Below are 14,728 nucleotides of genomic sequence, written 5' to 3' on the forward strand. Positions count from 1 at the left end.
TCAGAAAAAAATGTTGAACTATAGCTGGGGTCATGGATGTCTATCGTCTTCCTGCCTTTAAGGGGATTGCATTTATCCTCAACTATGGATCTGTTATTTCAGATAGCTTTTGTCCTGGGAGGACAATTTCCTGCTGTTTGTAGCTAATTGCAATGATCCAATGGTTTTCTCCTTTGACCTATACATATAATGAATGTTTTAATAATAGATTTTCTATGATTGAACCGTCTTTGCATTCCTGGTAAGAGTCATTCTATATTGGCCTTCTGGCAGATCGCTTGATTCAATCTGCTAATGCAATACTTTGGATTTTTCTATCATAAGTGAGGTGGTTGGCATCGTATACTTATGACCCATACAACTCCCATTTTCCCATCTCCTTCTCATGGCTGCTTATGTAGCTTCTTGTTTCCCTAGGCTGGTGTTGTGTCTACATTACTGACCCTCTGCTTCCTTTCTTCTTTAAGCCAGTCTTTATTCCCCCCGCCCAGGAATTTTTTTTTTTTTTTTAGATTTTTAAAATTTATTTAACAGAAAGAGAGAGTGATCACAAGTACACAGAAAGGCAGGCAGAGAGAGAGGGGGAAGCAGGCTCCCTGCTGAGCAAGAGAGCCTGATGCAGGGCTTGATCCCAGGACTCTGAAATCATGACCTGAGCTGTAGGTAGAGGCTTTAACCCACTAAGCCACTCAGGGGCCCCTTTTCAGGAAATATTTTAAAAGATATTTATCTATTAGAGAGTGAGAGAGCAAGAGAGGAAATATAAGCAGGGAGAGTGGGAGAGGGAAAAGCAGACTTTTCACCAAGCAGGGAGCCTGATGCGGGGCTCGATCCCAGGACCCTGGGATCATGACTTGAGCCAAAGGCAGATGCTTAACAACGGAGCCACCCAGACGCCCCTTCTTTAAGCCAATCGTACAGCCTCCTTTACTGTGTTCCTCGTTGAGGGTGGAGCTCACCTGTCGTGCTGCGGTACTTTTCCAGCCTTCTGTCTGGGTGAAGGTCATGAGAGCAACTCTTTCTCTTTCAGCTTTTGCTTTTTGAATTGAGGTAAAATTCACAGAACACAAAATTAACCATTAACCATCTTAAAATGTACCATTCACGGGCGCTTAGTATATTCATGGGGTTGTGCAACCATCACCCGTATCTAGGTCCAAAAGATGTTATCACCAGAAAAGGAAACCCCTTACCTGTTTCGTAGTCACTCCCCATTTCCCCCTCCCTGGCCACCAGCTCCTGGCCACCACCGGTCTGTGTGTCCGTGGATTTCCCTGTTCTGGGTGTTTCCTATCAGTGGAATCCTACAACATGTGACCTTCTGCGTCGGAGTGCACAGGTGTTCACAGCAGCACTATTTGCATGATCCAAAGTGTGGAAACAGCCTCAATGGCCACCTGATGAATGGATAAATGGGGTTTGCTGTGTCCATACAAGGGGACAATATTCAGCCATAAACGTAGCGCTGATCCATGCCACAACATGGAAGAACCCTGAAAATATTATGTTCGGTGAAAGAAGCCAGTCTTTCTTGTTGGCTTTGTGGAACACAAGCTTTGAGAGCATGTAGCTAATCTTGGGGGCCCAACGGGCAGAGCAGTGGGGAAGTCAGAAGTCGGCGTCGAACTCATACCAGTTAAGAGGTTGACTCCATCTGACCGGTGCATCTTGCTTTGTGTGCTTCTTAGCTGTGGATGACCCTAAGTCCCATCTCCTATGAGACCAGTGTGATGCCGAGAACTCATCCCCAGGGTCTCCGACCCTCGCTGGTTGATGCTTAAACACGACAGGACTATTAATGCTGAAATTGCTTTTTCTTTTTTCAGTAAGAGATGCTAAAAACCTTGTACCCATGGACCCCAATGGCTTGTCAGACCCTTACGTGAAACTGAAACTGATTCCCGACCCCAAGAGCGAGAGCAAGCAGAAGACCAAAACCATCAAATGCTCCCTCAACCCCGAGTGGAACGAGACATTCAGATTGTAAGTTAGAATGGCCGCCGCCCGGCGTGGGCCGTGGGGTTGGCCGTGGGGGCCACCAGCCTTGGGGAGGGCCCCTCCAGCTTCCCTTTCGTTCCTCCCCTCCGTCCCTCGCCCCCTCCCTTTCCTTACTCCCCGTCCATCTGCAGTTTTGCACTGCAAGCCAAGTAAAAATTGGAACTTATTTTTTTAATAGAGTTGAGAATGTCTGTGGTGTGCGGAGTGGGTGGGGTAGAAAGTAGTGCGATGTGTTGCTAGGTGAAGGCAAGTTGTGGGAGACGTTCTGGTCTAAGAGAACAGTGGGACGTAACCCATAGGGTGTGGTGATAACCCTTGTGGGGCTGAGTCTGGGGGAATGGATGTGCTGGGGCCACAGCCCATCGAGAGTTCTCTGCTGGCTTCCACAGCCGATCTTCCCGGGCCAGTGCTCCAAGGACCTGGGGTCACTTTTTCAGGCATCTGGGCCCACAAGGGTTAGTGACGTCAGCCAGTGTTTATGGAGCATATCGCGGTTGTAAAAGGCACTCTAGTGAATGGTCTGGGTTCATTGGCCATTTCATCCCTATTTAACCAATGGGGCGTGACAACGTTAAGGAATGTGCCCAGAGCCCCCCCAGCCAATGTGGGGTCATTCTGTGCGGAGATTCTGAAGTCTGACACCAGAGGCTGTGGGCCAAAAGCATGATTCCTTGTGGGAGCCCCATCCCCCTGTTACCTCTCTCAGGGGGAAAGTGGGGGCACACCTCAGCCTCAATCAAGGACACGCCTCAGAACAGCTTCCGCCGACCAGCGCCAGCAGGACTGCTTCCTCCACGTGTGTCTCATGCCAACTCACGTGTGTGCAAACACTCATGCAATTATGTCATCGATACCCAGAGTTCTTGCTGACGCTTTGTCATTAGGGTTTCCCGAACATCCCGAACTCTATTAAGATGTAAGGAAGCGGCTAGAACTGTTTGTGGTGGCGCTGGTCCAGGTCCTTCACCCGGGCGAGCCATGGGCTGCGGGACTTGAGCAGCCCTGCCTCCCTGGGGAGCTTGCCTGGGGTGGAAACAGAGTATGCAGCTGGCAAGAGCTTGTAATCTTTTAAAAATTTCCACCTTCAGGCCTTTTCCTCTTAAACATTTCATCTGCTTGAGAAATCACGGTAAGCTCCTCTGACTTCTCTCTTCTTGCTCTCGGCAGCCAACTGAAAGAATCGGACAAAGACAGAAGACTGTCCGTAGAGATTTGGGACTGGGATCTGACCAGCAGGAATGACTTCATGGGATCTTTGTCTTTTGGAATTTCTGAACTGCAGAAAGCTGGTGTTGACGGCTGGTAAGCAGGATGTTGCTTTGAAAGCTGCCATATAGCTTGGTCCATCGAATGTGGGATGAAGGATGTTTTCCTTTTTGTCTTAAAAGTGAAATACGAAAACGGAGTCACAGAGTGATGGCTGGTACATTGGATCTGCCTCACGGATATGTTTTATTTGGTCCTTGTACTTAAAAAAAAATCAGTTCCTAGTATTTTCAAAATCTGGACATTTTCTATAAAAATCTGGACTTCTGGGGGTGCCTGGGTGGCTCAGTCGCTTAAGCATCCAACTTTTTTAAAAAAGATTTTTATTTATTTATTTGAGAGAGAGAGAGTGCGCACATGAGCAGGGAGAGAGGCAGAGGCATAGGGAGAAGCAGGGAGCCCGATGCAGGGCTCAATCGCAGGACCCGGAGATCACTAACTGACTGAGCCCCCCAGGTGCCCCCAAGTGTCCTACTCTTGATCTCAGCTCAGGTCTTGACCTCAGAGTCACAAGTTCAAGACCTGCATTGGGCTCCATGCTGGGTATGGAGCCTACTTAAAAAAAAAAAAATCTGGACTTCTGGCTTGCAAAACCAGAAATATCTGGATGCACAGAGCCTAGAAGGCAGTAACTGAGAACAGGTGAGTAGTTCATGCCCTCTTCAGACAGGACATGGATTTTCTGTTTGCCCTAGTCTTCACCATTCCCTATTGCCTTACATCCGTCTAACTTTACACAGCTTCGTGTCTTAACTGGCCCCATGGGCACTAAAATGGCTCTTACAATGTACCCTAAAAATACACCCAATCTTCTGTCAGATTGCAGCTCTATAGGAAAATACTCCCTCGTTGGGACCACTTACCAAGCCTGGCCATAGGGGTGCTGGGAGGTTGCGTCATGGTCAGCTGCAGTGTCTCCTTTGTTCTGCAGTTTTTGTTCCATTCCCTTCTCCTGGCAAAAAATCCTTGCTCAGTATTTCCCAGCAAAGAGGCCGGGTGAGCTCCCTTGGCAACGGTTGGTTTCACCATCATCTGAGTAAAAGGAGTCAGAATACACAGTCCAACCTGGCACCGTAGCTTTGGGCAAAACGGGCAGTATTGGCTGCTCTTCTCTCTTTAAGAGAAATTGTCTCCCTTATGACTTCATTCAGGACTTTTTCAGTTACAAGTGATAGAAAATAAAAAAGCAGACCCATTTAGCAAGAAAGAGAATGCATCACGAGGACACACATCCACCCCATTGCTCACCCTACAACCTCCTTGTCTCTCGTCCCTGTTCGTTATAGACTTTGTGGTTGTTTTCTAAAGATTTATTTATTTATTTAAAAGAGAAAGGATGCAGGCAGGAGGTGGCGGGGAGAGCAGAGGGAGAGAGGGAATCCCAAGCAGACTTCCCACTGAACGTGGAGCCCAACACGGGCTTCGATCTCCCCACCCTGAGTGAGATGAGACCGAGAGTTGGACGTTCAACCGACTGAGCCACCCAGACTCTCCTGTATTTATCCCAGACTTTTATTCACATAGATTCTGAGTCTCTCTCTAGTCTCTAGAGAGACTCGTCTCTCTAGGCTCTCTCTAGTCTCTAGTCACTAGAGATCCATCAGGTATAAGACAGCCATGCCCTCATGGCGCTTAACTTCTGGAGCGAGAAGAAATGACCCCAATAACTACTCAATGACACCATGAGGACAGATGGGGAGGAGGGTGAAAGCCATGTGGGTACAAAGTTAACAGTAGTGATAAGGTGTCTTAAAGCACAGACCACAAACGGTTAACAGCAGAATTCTCAGGAAAAAAAAAAAAAAAAAGTTAAGGAGCCTCTGTCACAGTTTTCCTTAGCTCACGAATGGGGAGACCAGAAACATGAATGGCTGATTCCAAAGGTTTAAGAAGCTAAGATTGGTAGACCAGGAGACGCAGGAATGCTGAAGTCCCTTTGTAAGTTAGAGGTACAGCCATCTGCCAAATCACAGCCTTGGGGGCGATCTATCTACAACTAGAAGACCTGCTTTTCTTCTTCTTCTTTTTCCTTTATTTTATTTTATTTAAGATTTTATTTATTCATTTGGGAAAGAGAGAGACAAAGATAGCAACAGAGCTCAAGCGGGGAGAAGGAGAAACTCCTGGCTGAACAGGGAGCCGGACGTGGGGCTCGATCCCAGGACTCTGGGATCATGACCTGAGCTGAAGGCAGACGCTTAACTGCCTGAGCCACCCAGGTGCCCCTTTCTTCTTCTTTTTTAAAGCTTTTATTTTTAAGAACCTCTACACCTAACGTAGGGGTTGAACTCACAACCCAGAGCTCAAGAGTTGCACGCTTCTCCGACTGAAGCCAGCCAGGGGCCCCAGACTGGCAGAACTTATAAAAGTTAACGATTGTCTTTGCAGAGCTGGGAGGCCATGTGGGCCTTACTGGCTTGTGGATTGTAAGTAACAGTTCTGAGTGATAGACTAATCAGTCATAGCGGGGAAGGAGATAACTATTTAGAAAATGTCCTTGCGTGACAGTCAGGGGTCGCACTGCTCTCTTTTTACCGTTTTCCTATTTCACACAGGCACAGAAATCCTCCACCAAATACTAGCAAACCAAATCCAATAACACATTAAAAAAAAAAAAAAAATCGTTCTCCATGACCAAGTGGGATTTATCCCAGGGATGCAAGGGTGGTTCAATCAGCAGGATTGATCACATCGACAGGAGAAAGGATAAAAACCATACGATCATCTTGATAGAGGCAAATAAATAAGTAAATAAAAATTAAAAAGGCATTTGACAAAGCATGACATCGATTCATGATAAAAAAAAAAAAAAACTTGGGTAATTTTTCTTAGCCTATGGGTGATCTGACTTTGCACGCTGCCATTCGCACTAGTGACAGACTGCGAATTCCTTCCTCTTGAAGTCAGGCAGAAGGAGGTTAAGGAGAAAGAATGTATGATTCCTCCCAGGGGGTCTAAGCGAGACGGGAGAGTGAACATGATAATAATAATTACTAGAGCAATAGCTACCACTTAGTGACTCTTAGCTGGATGCCAGGCTCTGGGCTGATCACTTCCCAGGTGTCCCGGAGTCACACATTGATACTTCTTTATTTTCTGTAATGTACCCAGACTTTCTTAGGCAGTTTTGTGACCTCCTGATGGTGAGAAGGGGACCCTCTTGCCTGTGGTATGCCTTCTGGGCTTGACGGCTACAGCGTGGCTGATCCTGCCTGGTTCCTGAACCCGTCCGTGCCCATGAGGCTGGACGGGTCCCCCAAGTTTGGAACATCATTTCTGGCCTCCTGCTGGAGTCCCAGGTCCTGGCTTGTTGCTTCTAGTTGTGAGGTCCTTCTGCATAGTGTCTTCTTTGTCCCACTCCCCAGGCCACCCGTGTGAGCCCCCGTTTCTCAGCCTCCTGCATGTGGGCCAGGAGTGCTGTCCGAGTGATCCCTGCATCTCTGGCCCGTGTGACCCTCCACGTAGGTCTTCGCCCACGACAGAGAAGGACAGGCCAGGCCCCTCTGCTTTTGCCTTATCCTCGCTCACTTCTCGTGGTTCCTCAGGCCCAAATGGGCAGGGCTGTCTCCCACAGGGGCCACCCCTTCCTGCTTCTCTGCTCCCTGGAAATGGCAGAGGGCAGGGGGAGCAAAAGGATTGAGTCCAAAAATATCCCTGCACGTACACACGATCATCCCTCAATTTTCCCACCAGTTCTGGGCAGAACCTTGTTCCTGGGATCAGAGCATTCAGGCACTGTATGAAAGGACACACAGCTCATATGTGATGGTGCTTGAGTTTGGGTCCAGGTCTCTGGAATGCTAGGGCTGAAGCACGTGTCCTCTCGTTCTGTCTCCTGATGCAGGGGTTTGGCAGAGGACTTGAGGGTAGATGGGAGAGCTTTGACCTTGGCTGTCCTAAGGGGATGGATGCTTTGTGACTTCAGGTGAATCCCTTCACCTCTCTGTGCTCCAGCCTTGTCAGCCAGCCGTTATGATTCCATTAGTCAGGCCTCATTGTAGCATCCCCCACCCCCCTCCTAGGCGAGCTGTGAAATTGTGTTATAGGAGGGAACTTCTGCTAAATAAAAGCCCTCTTTGGGTTTTGCAGTTAAAAGTCCCCCCCCCCCCAAAAGATTCAGGGCCAAGACCTCTGTGAACCTGTCTTGAACGTAAACGGAACAAATTCTAGACATTTGGATTCTTATCCTTCTGGGCTCCTGAGTGAGTTCCATGCCATCTCTGAGACTCAGTTTCCCCATCTGGCAGGGGATGCGCGCTCCCAGCTCTTCTGTTGTGTTGTAATTGAAGACCACGCAGCAGAAAGGGGCAGCTGTGCAAGCTCCCAGATGTGGCACGCCAGCCTCAGGCCCCTCATCTGCCGCTTTGCCACCAGCCCCGCGTCTGTCGTCAGATGCACTCCTTTGTTTCTAATTTTATTTGTTTTTGCTGTCTCCTTTCCTTTCCCCCTTGTTTTCCAGGGGTTCATCTGTTTTGCTGTGGTTTATTTTTCGGCACAGAATGAGTTCTAGGGTTCACGTATCAACTCTGTGTTTGGCTCTTCTTCTCTGTGGGTTTGTTGGGTGGTTGCATGTGAATTTCAGCTGAACATTTTGCTGATTTATTTTCCTTCTCTTAACGGGCTCTGCTCCTCAAGAGAAAAGAACGAGCATCGGAGGGAATAAAGATTTCCTCCGAGCTGTGAGATGCCGCGTTCTAGTTTTTGCTGCTTTTGCTGAAGGTCTGCACTTGTGTTTTTAATTTCCTTTAAGCGTGCTCTTATTTGGGCATTTTGGAAATCACTGGTGTTACTTTTTGTTTCATTTTTCATTATTAACGTCAAATGGCAGTGTTAGTACTTTATGGTCAGAAAATATGTCTTCTCTCTTTTTTCCTTTTTTCACTTTCTTTCTCAATTTAGCGTAGTTTAGTATTACTGAATGTTCTGTGGACACGTCCAGAAAAAGATTCCATTTATTACTCATAGGTCCTGCATTTCAAGTGTTGATTAATTCCATCTTACTATCCAGATCTTTGTGCCTTCCTATTTTTTAAATTTTTTTTCATCTGACCAAAATGCACAGAGCTCATTGAGTTTCTCCCAGTAACATTTTTCTGAATATCTTCTTTCATTTCTAATTTTTTTTTTTACTTTATATGTGGCATCATTCTTGATTATATAACTCTCCAAGACTTATTTTATTTTTATTTTTTTAAGATTTTATTTATTTATTGGACAGACAGAGATCACAAGGAGGCAGAGAGGCAGGCAGAGAGAGAGAGAGAGAGAGAGGAGGAAGCAGGCTCTCCTCTTGAGCAGAGAGCCTGATGTGGGGCTACAATTCCAGGACCCTGGGATCATGACCTGAGCCGAAGGCAGAGGCTTTAACCCACTGAGCCACCCAGGAACCCCTCTCCAAGACTTATTTTTTTAAAAATGACTTCTATCTACACAAAATTATATCTGTTGCACTTAATACTCATTGTCCGTGATTTTGGCTTATTGCTGATATTTCTTCAGTGGATATACATGGCAAGTACCTAGATGCTGAATGTTTGGGTTCATGGAGGTTTCTTTATATTTGGAGAACAATACACAAAGTTAAAAAGAAAATGAGTAATAAAAAATAGCATGTTTGAAGCTGATAAATGCTACAGAGAGGGGCGTTGGGTGGCTCAATCAGTTAAGCATCCAACTCTTTTTTTTTTTTTTGGAATTTTTTAAATTAATTTTTAATTTTTTCAGCGTAACAGTATTCAGTATTTTAGCACCACACCCAGTGCTCCATGCAATCCGTGCCCTCTCCAATACCCACCACCTGGTTCCCCCAACCTCCCACCCCCCGCCCCTTCAAAACCCTCAGATTGTTTTTCAGAGTCCAGAGTTTCTGATGGTTCACCTCCCCCTTCCAGTTTCCCTCAACTCCCTTCTCCTCTCCATCTCCCCTTGTCCTCCAAAGCATCCAACTCTTGATCTCAGCTCAGGTCTTGATCTCAGGGTCATGAGTTCAAGCCCCTCGTTGGGCTCCACACTGGGCATGGAGCCTACTTTAAAAAAAATTAAAGATCAATGTTATAGAGGAAAGTAAATGAGAAACAGGGGTAGGGAATGCAGGGAGTGGGAGGAGGGGGTACTCCAACTTGTGTGATGAAATTCCCAGGAAAGGACTCATTGAAAAGGTGACACATAGCAAAGAGCTGAAGGGAGCTGAGGGAGTGAACTTGTGGAAGTCTAGGGAGAGATTGTCCCAGATGGCGAGAGCAGCAAGTGCAAAGGCCCTGAGGCAGGAGTGCATCTATTAGGTCTGAGGGTCAGTGAAGTGGCTTGTGTGGCTAGAGCTGGTTCTCCAAAGGGGTATCAGTGGGGAGCAAGGATGAGGGGTGCTCGGCAGATCCCATGGGGGCCTTTTAGGAACTTCATCTTCTTCCCAGAGTAAGTGGAGGAGCCAAAGGATTGAGGACATCTGATTGACCTTTCAACCTGTCTCCTTTGGTTGCAGAGTGGTAAATACTTCTTGCCTGGTGGATCCTGCCCATTTTTTTATGTTTAATCTCAGTCCTTTTCTTTGGTAGAACATGTGGCATGTTACTGGATTGAAAAGCAGCAACAACAAACAATAGACCTAAATTCAAAATTCTTTCTTTTTTTCCGTAGGGAAATGTTTTAATGCTTATGGTCATAATTGCTGCATTTCCAACGGGGTGTTTCTGATTCTGAGGGGTTTTTTCCTTTTCCATTTTATTCTTTTCTTCTTGTTGTGAAAAGACAACTATTAATATCATTGTTACCTTAAATTTATGTTTCTTTAAGCTTTGTGATTACTAATAGTGTCGTTTTGGTTTTATTACAAATTCCATCCCTCTGCTGGAAAAAACCCAAGAAAGCAAAACACTATCCAGAATCCCATTGTCCAGGGATAACCACTGTTGACATTATTAAGAGGGTTTTTTGTGTGTGTGTCTGTATTGCTTATGTGTGCATGTATGTGTCTGTGCTCATGTGTGTGTATCTGAAACAAAAAATAAAAACTTACTGTCCATACTGTGTCACAGCCCTCATACTTCATTTAAAAATGCATTATAAACACTTTTCCTTATAATTCAGTAATCTTGGGCAACGTCATTTTCATGTGGCCCGTTCTATAGATCTGCCTCAACTTACAGAATCATGTTCTTTTTTTTTTTTTTTTTTCCTTTTTGAGGGACAGAGAGAGCATGAGAGGAGAGAGGTCAGTGGGAGAAGCAGAGTCCCTGCAGAGCAGGGAGCCTGATATGGGAGTCAATCCCAGGACTCCAGGATCATGACCTGAGACAAAAGCAGTGGCTTAACCAACTGAGCCACACAGTCGCTCCCAGAATCATATTTTTACTGTAAGATGTGTAGTGTTTACCTAGAAAAATAGTTCTACTTGCAGCCAAACCTTTGTGCATAGCTTTAATTATTTCCTAAGAAATTCCTAATCCTGGAATTGATGGCTTTGAGAACATGTGTATTATTAAAGTGTTTGCCAAGCCCTTTTGCAATTTTTTTCAGTTTACATTCTCACTCTCAGTGCTGCGTGGTACTTTTCATTTTACCCACATTTGTCAACATCTGGTATTGTAAATTTCAAAGATATAATGCAAAGATGATACATATTTTTTACTAATTATACAGATTTACAGAATTCCATTATCCTATGTATTTTGTTACTAATTTCATTGAATATTTTAATTTAAACATTGCCCACTTGTTTGTATTTATAAATGACTATGTCCTGATTTTTGCCTGTCATTTTCTTATTGAATAGTAAGAACTTTTTACATAAGGTGGATCATAAAATGTCTTTCCTGATACATATATTGCTATATTCCCTCCTTTCATGCTGTATATTATTTTTGGTAATATACATTTTTCTTAAGCGTATACATAAGGCATTCAGTTCAACTCTGATCAATATAATATCAGGTTCAACTGCCAAAAGAATTTCTCAGGGTTCCCTAATTGTTATCTGAATTATCCATCTTAGTATTGATGGTCTCGAGTGGATTTTTAAATCTCGTAATTACATTTTCCATCTGAGAGTAGCCTTTTTAAATCTCAGATTGTTCCCTTTTCAAAGTTGCATTAGCTTCTTGAATCTCATTGGAAGTATGAACTAGATATTTTTTAGAATTTTCTCTCTTTTGGCAGTAGTTCTATTTCATGGGAGGTACTTATCTGATTTCTCATTGTTTCTCTTTATTTGACTGAGTTTTTCATACATCCTGTTATTTTTCTGTATCCGCCCTTCCGTAAAGACGGATGAGCTCAAGAATGATGAGTGTCCCAGTTGTAATTTTTCAAAATCAGATCAAGGGAGAAAGGAGTCTTTGTATTTTTTGGAATTTTTCTTTGTCAGAACAGGAATCCTGTTCCCTAGAGCCGTTTTGGAGAGATCCACGGCTGGAAACAGCTACGCATCAAACAGTCAGCCCTACTGCCCTATAAGGAGGCATTTTCCCCATGTTGGTTTTTCCCAGTTGGACCATGTTGGTCCAACTCAAAGTTGGAAGGGGTCCCTGCTTCTCTTTTCTAACAGACAGGAGTCCTTATGCAGGGCCACAGAGACAGTATACTGGCTCCAACAGACATAGCGAGGGCACCATGACATGTCCCATCCTTCCTGAATATGAATCAGAGTGGGTAGCTGTCATCTAGTCCCTGGTGGTCTGACCCAGGGTTGTTAGTGGGGTTCTGTTGGGGGTCCCGTTGACTAGTCCCCTCTGGTTAGTCCCGCTTGATCAGTAGTTTCCAAAGCGGCTTAGACTGTACATGGTTTCGATAGCACATGGTTGGGGCATTAGTAATACTGAACTGTACCCTGGCCAAGCTTTTCTTTGGCCAATGCTTCTTCCAACCTTCAGATTATCATAAAGAGAAAGTCTCAATTGGTGTTGCCATACCTTTAATGTTCTTTCACTCGCGCCGCTGTCAGAGCTCCCATTTTAACAAGGAGGGGCAGGCATAAGTCTCAGAGCCTTTGGTAAGCAGTGCCATCTACTTGGACTTGGGTAACTTGATTTGCATATGTTTATTTATTTTTTTTTTTTTTACAGTTACTTTCTACTTGTAACCTGTTGGCTTCCTTTTCAAAGGGAATATGCTATTTAAAAAGGAGACGATATAATGAAAACCACGAAGTGGATCATAATCTCCAGATTTAGCAAAATCCACAAAGGCAAATAATGTTTGCCAACCACCGCTCCGTGTTCTCTTACTTATTACTTTAATTTGTACGAGTTCCTAGACACTACTGTATGGATAGCACCGTTCTTCATTGCCAAGAAAAATACAGATGTTCTCTTATTTTTGTATTTCTTTTGGAAAATGGGCAGAGGATAATTTAAGTTTTTTTTTTTTTTTTTTTAAGATTTATTGACTTATTTATTTATTTGAGAGGTAGGGAGGAGCAGAGGGAGAAGCAGGCTCCCCGCTAAGCAGGGAGCCCAATGCGGGGCTCCATCCCAGGACCCCAGGATCATGACCTGAGCCGAAGGCCGATGCTTAACCAACTGAGCCACCCAGGTGCCCCGAGGACAACCAAATATTAAATGTGGATGCATAGCAACGCCAGTTATCACCCCTGCTTTGAATCCCTTCTCCTATTTTTAGGAGCTGTTGAGGAAGTTTTGTGAATGGAGGAAAAAAATCATTATGAAATTTGTAGATTTGAGTTAGGAAGTCTTTCTTGGGGAGTGAGGAGCTCCGTGATGTTCTTCCCCTCTAGTGATTTGGATGTCTTTGGAATGTCCTTTCTTTTCCTCTCATGTTTCCCTTTGAGTAGATGGAAACATCTTTGCGGTCAAAAACACACTGAAACCCATCTTGTTTATTCAGATAATGTCAATATCTGTAATGATGATAATGATGATTTATCATTTGCTAAATGCCAGACACTGTGCTTATCATTTTGCATGAGTCACCATATCTTAGCTCCACAGTAAGTCTATGAAAAAGACTTTTTTCTTTTTAATAATCTCTGTGCCTAACCTGGGGCTCAAACTCAGCGACCCTGAGATTGAGAATTGCATGCTCTATTGACTGAGTCAGCCCGGCGCCCTTGAAAAAAAAAAAAACAAAAAACTCCTGTTCCGATTTATAGATGAGAAATATTGAGCCTCAGAGAGCCTAGCGAGCTTGTCCAGGGACCCACGGAGGCAAGGGCAGAGGGGAGATTTGAACCCAAGCAGAGTTTGACTCTGGGGTTTGTGTACGTACTTGCGAAGGGATGCTATTTCTCAAGGCGGTCATACCGGGCACTTGGGGGAAGGCATCTGTAGAGAAAACAGCATCATGGAGACAAGGTGGTAGTCATCCAAACGTTGCTGAGAGCCAGGATGCTGGGAGACTGTGTTAAGAATCCACTGACCATGGGAGACCGTCATATCATTCTTTCAGAATAAGAAAGCACATAGCAGACAGAAGATAGGTAAAAATATACAGCACTGAGTGACTGAATGAGAGAACTAAGAAACGTGTGTGTGTGTGAGATGAGAAACAGAGCCAGAGCCAGAGCATTGCATAAACACAGAATATTCATTTTTTTCTGAAAACCGTGGAATAGTTACAAAAAACACATAGCATACCTGGCTGCGAACATGTATGTGCACACCTCCCCCCCAAGAAAACCCCTCAACACATTTTTTTAAGGTAAATCTGTCTGTAGTCTAACTTTTCTTATTGTAACCGACGAAATAATATCAAGTCAGGTCATGGACTTTGTCCTGTCTCCCTGTCTCCCTTCAGGTTCAAGTTGCTGAGCCAGGAGGAAGGCGAGTACTTCAACGTGCCTGTGCCGCCCGAAGGAAGCGAGGGCAATGAAGAGCTGAGGCAGAAATTCGAGGTGAGTTGTGGTTCTTTCTATGCCAGTGGGAACTGCTGAGTGTCTCATATGCCTCGTATGCTGTGTCTCCAGTTATGAAAGGCCTTCTACCAAGGCCTTTCATGACTCTGTGCCTTTGCAGTGTTTTTCTGGCTCCAAGAAAACTCCTATGCATCCTGCAAAACCCCAACCAAGTGTGTCCCGCTTCATGAAGGCATTCCTTCCTCCTTGTCCTCACGTAGATTTAGACTTTTCCTCGAAAGTGCTCCTACACTTCTCAGGTCATCTTTTTTTTTTTTTTTTTTTTTTTTTAAGATTTTATTTATTTATTTTAGAGATAGAAAGGGGGAGCAGAGGGACAGGGACAAGCAGACTCCACACTGAGCACAGAGCCTGATGTGGGGCCCAAGACCACGATCTTGAGATCATGACCCAAACCAAAATTAAGAGCCGGATGCTTAACTGACTGAGCCACAAGGCGCGCCCATTCTCAGGTCATTTTGATGATAGCTTGGCTTGGGATGGTAATAATGGTGAATGAAAGAAATAGATAGAAGTGGGCTCTATTTTGGAGGCTGAGTTAAACTTGCTGACGGATAGAATCTGGAGTTGGAGCTATTGGCGGGATGGTGCTGTACTGTT

General features: G+C 44.8%; 1 protein-coding gene across 3 annotated transcripts in view; it reads left to right on the forward strand.

The window, feature by feature from the left end:
* Positions 1 to 14,728, forward strand: part of PRKCB (protein kinase C beta) — a 325,529-nt gene that overhangs the window by 216,607 nt on the left and 94,194 nt on the right. For all 3 annotated transcript variants that reach the window (XM_059154821.1, XM_059154819.1, XM_059154820.1), the window contains exons 6-8: positions 1,827 to 1,983; positions 3,166 to 3,300; positions 14,011 to 14,107. In XM_059154821.1, coding sequence (XP_059010804.1) covers positions 1,827 to 1,983; positions 3,166 to 3,300; positions 14,011 to 14,107 — 389 coding nt within the window. The remainder of the gene's footprint in view (positions 1 to 1,826; positions 1,984 to 3,165; positions 3,301 to 14,010; positions 14,108 to 14,728) is intronic.

Source organism: Mustela lutreola, chromosome 17 (assembly GCF_030435805.1).
Source record: "Mustela lutreola isolate mMusLut2 chromosome 17, mMusLut2.pri, whole genome shotgun sequence".
In the NCBI taxonomy this organism is placed as follows: domain Eukaryota; kingdom Metazoa; phylum Chordata; class Mammalia; order Carnivora; family Mustelidae; genus Mustela; species Mustela lutreola.